The sequence below is a fragment of the Octopus bimaculoides genome, chromosome 28 (genome assembly GCF_001194135.2).
Source record: "Octopus bimaculoides isolate UCB-OBI-ISO-001 chromosome 28, ASM119413v2, whole genome shotgun sequence".
In the NCBI taxonomy this organism is placed as follows: Eukaryota; Metazoa; Mollusca; class Cephalopoda; order Octopoda; family Octopodidae; genus Octopus; species Octopus bimaculoides.
This window is the reverse complement of record NC_069008.1, coordinates 17,598,686-17,608,125: the sequence shown is the minus strand read 5'-3', so window position 1 is coordinate 17,608,125 and position 9,440 is coordinate 17,598,686. Positions and strand designations below refer to the sequence as shown.

General features: G+C 36.8%; 1 protein-coding gene across 1 annotated transcript in view; it reads left to right on the top strand.

The window, feature by feature from the left end:
• The window catches only part of LOC106872263 (talin), a gene marked incomplete at its 5' end in the record, with an annotated part of 182,270 nt that overhangs the window by 132,024 nt on the left and 40,806 nt on the right, over window positions 1-9,440 (top strand). The window contains one exon of the mRNA XM_052977507.1: window positions 7,049-7,078. Within this exon, the coding sequence (XP_052833467.1) occupies window positions 7,049-7,078 (30 nt within the window). The remainder of the gene's footprint in view (window positions 1-7,048; window positions 7,079-9,440) is intronic.

Genomic DNA, 9,440 nt, shown 5'->3' with positions numbered 1-9,440 from the left:
TATATATATATATATATATATATATATATATATATATGATGTGTATATATCGTTGGTGGTGGTTCCTCCTTGTTTCCAAGTATTCCTTTCTTCGGTGAAGAAGTGTTGACTGCATCATTTTGGTTCGGGTGGATCCCTACTTGCCAGGAAGTAACCCACTATGGTCTCAAAGACAACCTCTGTGGCTCGTATATATGTATATAACAAAACAAGAAGTTGGAAAATTATTTTGGTATTATTTATTCACCATTACACACGTTTCATTTCCAAATGTCCTGTTTTGTTATATGATAACTTTGCAAACAATACTTTCAGTAATTTCTACTCTATTATGTATGTAACTTTTATATATATATAATGCTTACATACACACAAACTCTTTAGGTATAAGCATAAAAGTATACCTACAGTATTTAAGGGGTCAGTTATATTGTTCAACATGTCATCAAACACAAATGAATTATTACAATGCAATAAATATTGATGGAATTAACTGGTATGTATAAGGAGAATCAGTTAAAATGTAAGCGAAGAGACTTAGAACAGTTAAAAGTAGAAAAGAGTGAATTTTACATATGATATGTAAACGTTTCTTGACAGCTGTTTCGAAAGAGTAAATACATCCGTAAGCAAAGTTATCTTGATGCTTTGTGACAACACGTCTCCTCAAATCTCAAGAATCTTTCTGAAGATTCTTGAAAAATATCGGACGGTACTTTGACAGAGGCTGCAAATGCAAATTTCAATTCCAGTTTCTTTCAGCCTTTTAGGAAGAATTTTGAATGTTGTGCCAAATGTACCAATTACCTCAGCAATAATTGTCATCGTAGTCCTCCACAATCTCTTAATCTTTCAGGCTATTACTATTAAATGCATAGCAGCATTTCGTCCCTCTTTATACATTGAGTTCAAATTCCACCAAGGTTGACTTTTCCTTTCATCCTTTGAGGGTTGATAAAATAAGTACCAGTTGCAAATTTCCCCTCAAATTTCAGGCCTTGTGCCTTTAGTAGAAAGTATTATTATTATTATTATTATTATTATTATTATCGTTGTTTGCCACATAAAGCATTTAACAGTAGCAAGTTTTCCCTGCCATGATGTAGATTGCATTGTCAGTTTGTAGATTAAAATTACGAATGTTTAATTAAATTAATAATAAAATTTTTAGAAATGTGTTATGACATGCTGTTAACCTCACTAACGATCCTTTGACTCGTTACTATTCTAACTGGCATCGTTAATTAATAGATTTTTTTTTTTTTTAGTTTTTATTGAATGATTTAAAACAAAACAAAAAAAAAAGCTGAGCCAAGAGAAATAATTCAAATTGGCCAATGGCATGTATTTCAAACAAATTAAACAAATACAAGTATAGCAGATACCATGTGACATAAATTTCTTTATTTACTTAAATTACCTCCACCTCTAGAGAGCCAGAAACATGTCCCTGTTCTTTTCTTTCATGGCAAGTCATGTTTGGAGAAATCCTTCAGTCTTGGGATTGTCTCCCCTTCTCAAGTGGAGCTCTTCTTCCTTGCCAATTGGTCATTATGATACATTCTGTAAAGGGGGAGATAATTCTAACAAATGAAGAATTTATGTTGTATGGTATTTAATATACCTATATTTCTCTCTCTCTCTCTCTCGCTCTCCGTATATATATATATATATATATATATATATATGATGGATTCTCTCGTTGTGAACAATAAATGTGGGTGTAAGAGTATAGCAATTTTCAATTTCGTTAATAGAGGACACTCTAGAGATTGACCATAAATAGGCTTTGCTCTTCTAAGGACAAGACTACAGTATCCGTCAGGTGTAGCTTTAGTCCTGGACTTCCCTGGTCAGCAGACAGCCATGTTTAAATACCATTTCTAAGCCTCGTTTTCAACTGGTTGTAGTGGTATTAATATATGGAAACTGAAAGAATCCCATTGTGTGTGTGTGTGTGTGTGTGTGTGTGTGTGTATATATATATATGTGTGTGTGTGTTTGTGTGTCTGTGTTTGTTCCCCCACCATCACTTGATAACCGATGTTGGTGTGTTTACGTCCCTATAACTTAGCAGTTCAGCAAGAGACCGATAGAATAAGTACTGGGTTTACAGACAATAAATCCTGGGGGGCAATTTGTTTGATTGAAGGCGGTGCTCCAGCATGGCCACAGTCAAATGACTGAAACAAGTAAATGAGTTAAATAATATATGCAGATGTATGCACAATTACGTATAGACATACACACACCTATCTATATATATATATATATATATATATATATATATAGGTACATACATATATACACACATATATCTTTGTGTGTCTGTGTGTTCTTTGTTTATTCTCTGTGAAACCTGGTGGTGTTTATGTTCTGTAACATAACAGTTCATCAAATGAAGTTTGATAAGGTATCTACTCGACAAAGATCAGCAAAACTCTTGAAGGCAGTCCTCCAACATGGTCACAGGCTGGTGACTGTAAGATTTATGCTGACCAATCAGAAGACTCTATTCCACCTGCCATTTTATTTGTTTTTTGGATGTCACTTACCGAAATGCCCCACCTGAGGAAACAGGTGGTCGTACCTCATTGAAACGGACAGCATTAGGCGGTTTCATTCCAGCTAATTGAATTATATTTTTAAAGGTTTGCTTTTACAGGTGGGAAAAATAAACTCAATGCATAAAGCAGAATGCATATGCCATTTATTAGTAGCTTAAGCAACTCAGGTTTCCTGCCAGTGCACTTTTGTGGAACTTTGAGAAGTGCATTCGCAGGAAACCTTAAATTCTAGAGTCACTTATGTAGTTTTGCAACTTACTGTTCAGTTTGGATTCCTTTCTCACAGAGTTTCGTGTTACAGTGTTTGTCGGGCTTGATTCTTGGTCAATTTGTTGCCTGGCAATGTCGTGACATGAAAATTGACTCATAAGGAAGGAATCCAGTTAAAACAAATCATATACTCTTTACCATGTACTGAATACTCCCTCATGTATTAACAAAAGTAATGTTTGAACATTATATACACACTTACACTCCCACACATATATATATATATATATATATATATACAAACAAGCATATACATACATATGTGTACACATATATACATAAATACAAATATATATATATATATTTTACATCCTGTCCATTCTTCGAAATACTTGGCTTTAGGCATGGCATCTGGCCTTAAAAAAAATACATGACAGAAAATGGAACTTAATGCAGTCTTGTGGTTTGCCCTGTCTAGTCAAACTGTTCAACCCATGCCAGCATGGAAAACAGGCATTAAATGATGATGATATACACACATATATACAGGGTGATTTAAAAGTCGCCATAACATAAGAACAATTTATTTTTTATAAGAAACAGTTTTTTTTTTAATTTAACCATTTCTTATAAAACAATTAATTTTTGAATCACCCTGTATATATAGTTCGTAGTTCTATCATAAGTAGGATCAACTAAAATAAGGTACTCCATCCAGTGAGAGATTTAATATATGCAATATCTAGATATAAGCTATTAATAGTTTCATGCCATGGAAGCACAACTCGGCAGATTTATATAATGTGTATTGAGCTTAAAGGTTTGATTGGAGACACAAGGCATGTTATATAAATCTGCCAATTTTATGTATCTTAAAGCATGAAACTAATAGCAGCTCTTTTTTTAATTGTGTATGTTAAATGTTATATATATATATATATATATATATATATATATATATGCTTATAATTATAAGTACATGCATACATAAAAGTGAAAACAGGATAAATTTATGATTAAAATAATTAGTTTGAAGAAATGAAGAACATTGTTGGGGGATGTTTTGGACATGATCTTTCAGAATTGGGTGTGGATTAGGAAGAAAGAGGAGGAAAAGTCAAAGAAAATTGGTAAGGAAGATAATAAAAAATGCTATCCTGGCTGAAATGGCCCCATGGAGTTCGTCTACATGCCTTTGTGTGTGTGTGTTTAAAATGTATGTATTAGGGTTGTGCGATGATAGAAATTGTTGTGCCAATCTCTGGATGTTGGATAAAATGGAATCAGAGGTGACTGAAGGTCTGTGTTGGTAAAATTTGCATTATCTGGAAAGGTAACAGGGAAATTGCCATGGAGGGTAAAGTATCCAAAGTTTTGGATGGTACTATTTCAGTGAAAAGTTGACAGAAAGAAACAGAAGACAAAGTTTTTCATTGTTTATTTCTGAGCAACTGGCTGCAAATGATGGGAACACAAAAAGGGAGACAACGGGAGTTCCAAATGTGGGCAGGAAGTAGTAGGAGAAACATGAGAGAAGGAGAAGGAAAAAGGATTAAAAGGAGGAAGAGAAGCAGGTGAGAGTGAGGTGAGAAAAATCACGAGAGAATGAAAGACGAAAAGAGGGATTATTGAACTAAGAGAAAGAGAAGGAGTAGAAAATAAAATGTTTATTTAAACTTGTCATTCACATGGTTCTGGTTTTGAATGTTGAAGCATAAAATGTCCTGGTGCGGGTGCCCTCATTGGCTCATACTTACATATATACATAGATAAGAGAGTAGGGTGTGATTTGAGGGAGATTTGGCTGCTATTTCTAGCAGGTCTAGTTGCCACGTGGAGGTCTCCCTCATTGGCTCATACTTACATATATACATAGATAAGAGAGCAGGGTATGATTTGAGGGAGATTTGGCTGCTATTTCTAGCAGGTCTAGTTGCCACGTGGCGGTCTCCCTCATTGGCTCATACTTACATATATACATAGATAAGAGTAGGGTGTGATTTGAGGGAGATTCGGCTGCTATTTCTAGCAGGTCTAGTTGCCACGTGGAGGACTCCCTCATTGGCTGATACTTACATATATACATAGATAAGAGAGTAGGGTGTGATTTGGGGGAGATTTGGTTGCTATTTCTAGCAGGTCCAGCTACCATGCAGAGGCCTCCCTCATTGGCTCATACATACATATATACATAGATGAGAGAGTAGGGTGTGATTTGAGGGAGATTTGGCTGCTATTTCTACCAATTTCTTGTACCATCACCTGTAATTTTAACGCCTGTCCTCAGCAATTTATTGAACTGTCTGGTGTTGGTGTGTGTGTGTTGTGATGTTAATGGCACATCTGTCTGTCTGTGTGTCTCTCTCTACGAGAAGGACATTACCTAAAGGGAAGAAAGAAAGAAAGAAAAGACACACGGCTACATTAGGGAAATATCAGTGCCCCTCCCACCATGCCCACTCCAACCTACACTCTAGTTCCATGCTCGACTGTTTTACCTTTTCTCTGCCGTTTTGGCTTTCATTCTTTGCTACACCGTATATCTGGACTCCAAGCTTCACTTTGAGTCTCATTCCATCTGAGTTCCACTCCATCTGGAGTCTAGGCTCCACCTTGAGCCTTACTCCATTAAAGCTCCACTCCATCTGGAGTCTAGGCTCCACCTTGAGCCTTACTCCATTAAAGTTCCACTCCATCTGGAGTCTAGGCTCCACCTTGAGCCTTACTCCATTAAAGCTCCACTCCATCTGGACTCTAGATTCCACATTGAGCCTTACTCCATCTGAGCTCCACTCCATCTGGACTCAAGGCTCCATCTTGCGCCTCACTCCATCTGAGTTCTCCACCCTGTACTGCACTCTGCTCCAGGTTACACTCCTTTCTAGGTTACACTCCACCCCAAGGTCACTTCACTCCAAACTACAGTCCACTTTGAGTTATACTCTGCTCTGAGTTAAACTCTCTGGACAGCATTCACTCAGGGCCATACTCCACTCCACTATTTCCTTTGCATTCAACACTTGTTTTATTTTGACTTTTTCCGTTCAAATTTCAACTTCCATTTTGTTTTTTTTTGTTCAAATTTTTTGCCTTTTTTGTTGTTATTTTTTTTTTCAGCAGCCATCTTTTGAACGCCTTCACTCCAACTCTTTTCACTCACACCCCACATTCCATCTTCACCACTCAAAACTGCCTTAAATGTTAACGACTGCCATGTGTGTATCATGTTTACCCCTGTTCTGGCCTCCACATCTTTCTTCTCATCCATCAGCTGTCACACCCCCACCCCCCTCCACCACCACCACCTTACATCATTTGCAGTTTTACCCCGTACCCACTGCTCCAGTCCCTTCTATCCCATCGGCCTTCTTTAAACCATATTCCCTTACAAAACTGTCTTTTGTATTTCCTTCTTTCTAAAAATGCCTCCACAGAGGTTTTGACTTGGCTATTTGGCCGAGCACATATAAAATACATACTTCTAGGGAGATTTGGCTGCTATTTCTACCCAGTCTAACTACCTTCTAGAGGTCTCCTTCATTGACTTATACATAGGGTATGATTTGAGGGGCATTTCACTGCTGTTTCTACCAAGTCTATCTACCATATAGAAGTTTCCCTTACTGGTTTATATTTGTCATAGCACACACACACAAGACAATAAGGTATGATTTGAGGGAAATTTGGCTGCTATTTCTATCTGCTCTGGGTAGAGATCTCCCTCATTAGCTGACACATATATATATACATAAGACAGTTGAGTGTGATTAGAGGGAGATTTAGCTGCTATTTCTCTCATCTGGCTCATACATATATACATAGAACTTTAGGGTGCGATTTCAGAGAGATTCAGCCACTGTTTCTGCAAAGTCTAGCTACCTTGTAGGAGTCTCCCTCATTGGCCCATACATACATACATAGAGACATACATTAGACAAAAGGGTGTGGTTTGAGGGAGATTTGGCTGCTATTTTTATCATTTCCTCATGTATTCCTCTGTGTCCCATCCCCCATCTCATATCTGCTTAAGTCTTCATGTAACTTGCTTCTCCCAAACTGTGTTTTACATGTTTTACTGTGTTCTTCATTTTTTCCCCTTTGGTGCAACCATCTGGCATTCTTTACCATATTTCATGGAATCCACATCAACAATGACTTTTTCTTTTTTTTTTTTTTAAATATCATATATATATTTGTATATATATATATATGAATAGACATGCACTGATGATGTATAATATATATATCTGTATACACCCCTGATATTTCAGATCTCTGGCGTCGTTGCTTCTGCTGCAGAGGTCGGGTATCCTATTTCTTTTGCAATGGCATGACAAGATTGACGCTATCCAAAATATAAATAAAATAAAAAATATATATATACATGTATGTGCATATATATATGTGTGTGTTTGTGTCTCATATATATGTCTTTATATACGCGTATAATCATATACATGCAGACATACGTATATATATGTATGTGTATATATGTATATATAAAATCATTAAGCAGTGCCAGTTATTATTATTATTACTACTACTACTACTACTACTACTACTACTACTTCTACTACTACTCCTCATTGGACATCATTAGCTTCAGCATCATTCATTTCTTTTTTTCTTTTCTTCTCTCTTTTCCTTTCACTACTGTTGCTGGTGGAAACTGCTTGAATGCTCCCCGACCCTCCCCCTTTTACACACACACACACACACACACACACACACACACACACACACAGTTTGTTTCCTCTGCTCCTACTCTTCTACCCCGTAATAGCTGTTTGACCAAGTCTAGGACATTTACCTCCCACCCCATGGACAATTACCCCTGAGGACAACAGATGATGATTCAAAACTTCTTAATATATTAGAGATGGGGTAATTGTCAGGGGCAATTGTCCTATGGGAGGTAATTTTCCTGATAGGGTTTGACCAGAAGCCCTGCTGTCCCTAGCGTATTATTGGGGTATACATACACACAGAAACACTTTGCCCAACTAGAAACAGAGTTATCCATTCCTCTTGCAGTGAGTTGAACCAGCAAAGTGTGTTTAACATGATTAAATCATCAAGCGCGCATGCACACACACACACACACACACATGCACTGAGTTATAAAGTGTGCAAGGAGAAATATATACACACTGTACAGGAAGTAGAATGTATATAATTTAATTTGTTCAGCTGAAACTAAACAGGTCAAACCTTACAGTTTCCACAAACATTGCACCTAAAGTTTCGTCAGTCAGCCAACCATTTGGGAATTTGATTAGAAAATTGCATGTTTTCTAACGAAAGCTCAAATGACCAACAGAGGAAACCGGCATAGCAGTGTTTATGGAATCGTCTAGTTAAAGCATGTTTGATTTCAGCCACACAGAGAGAATATTTTAGATACAAAACTGGATTTATTCATCTGAGTTTAAATCTTTATCTTAAATAAAGTATGCAAGTAGTTAGCTAAAGCAAAGAGTTTAAGATAGATTTATTAAAACTCAAAGTGCTGAGTACTGATTTAAGTTTTGTTCTGTAGCTGGTCACTAGATAAAACTTTAATCAGTACCCTGCCTCTTTCAGTCGAAACGGTATATAGTTTCACAAAATGAATGCTATATATATATATATATATATATATATATATATATATATATATATATATGTATATATATGTCTGTGTGTGTGTGTATATACACACACACACACTGCAATGTATAGATTATTTCTTTATACACTGCAAGTATTCTACAAATAGCCACAACCATGCTACACTGTCTATGCACAGATATCTTCAGAAGTTAAATGCTTATCTCTGAAGATGTTGGTACATACACAGTGAAACAGGAAGCTGTTTGTAAGGTTTGTATCCATGCTCTCTTTCTCACTCTTTCTCTCTCTCTCTAATATATATATAGATAGATAGATAGATAGATGAAAAGAGATAGATAGAGAGCTAGTTTACTGTATTCTGTCTAGTGATAGGTAAATATCATTTGATTTACATAATATAAGGATACAAACTGCTAATAGTTTCTTGCTGTGAAGACACTAGTCTAGGCAGGTTCTTATAACATGCTTTGTCTCCAAGCAATCTTCGGTCTCTGAGACCATGTGCTCAGAGCCTAAAAATTGCTTGGAGACATAATGTATGTTAGAAAAATCTGCCTGGATCAGCATCTTGCATGAAACTATTGGTAGCTCCTGTCTTTATATTTTGGACATTAAATTATATCTACATATATATATTATGAGTATGTGGGTGCATGTGTGCTAATCTTGGTTAGATGATCCAGAAGTCCATACTTCACTGACCTTCACTGATCCAGGCCTTACCCATAACTACTGCGTCCACGGATATCTCCAATGGGTAACATTGTTAACCTCTGAAGATGTTGTGAATCTGCAATTCCTTCTTCCCCCCACCACTACACATCGACCTCCTCCTGCAGCTGTAGATTCAATGAAACTGTCCGAAGGGTAGATACATTGTTAAAATCCCAATCAAAGAGACTTAGAAACGCCGTGAACAACAGACCCACCCCCCCAATCCTCTTCATGTACCCTCAACACTTCGGAAACAAAGAAAGAAGCAACTGTCACGCTCCCACAAGCGCTTGGCCGAGTGGCAGGGTGCAGGGATCTAATTAAGTTACCACCACT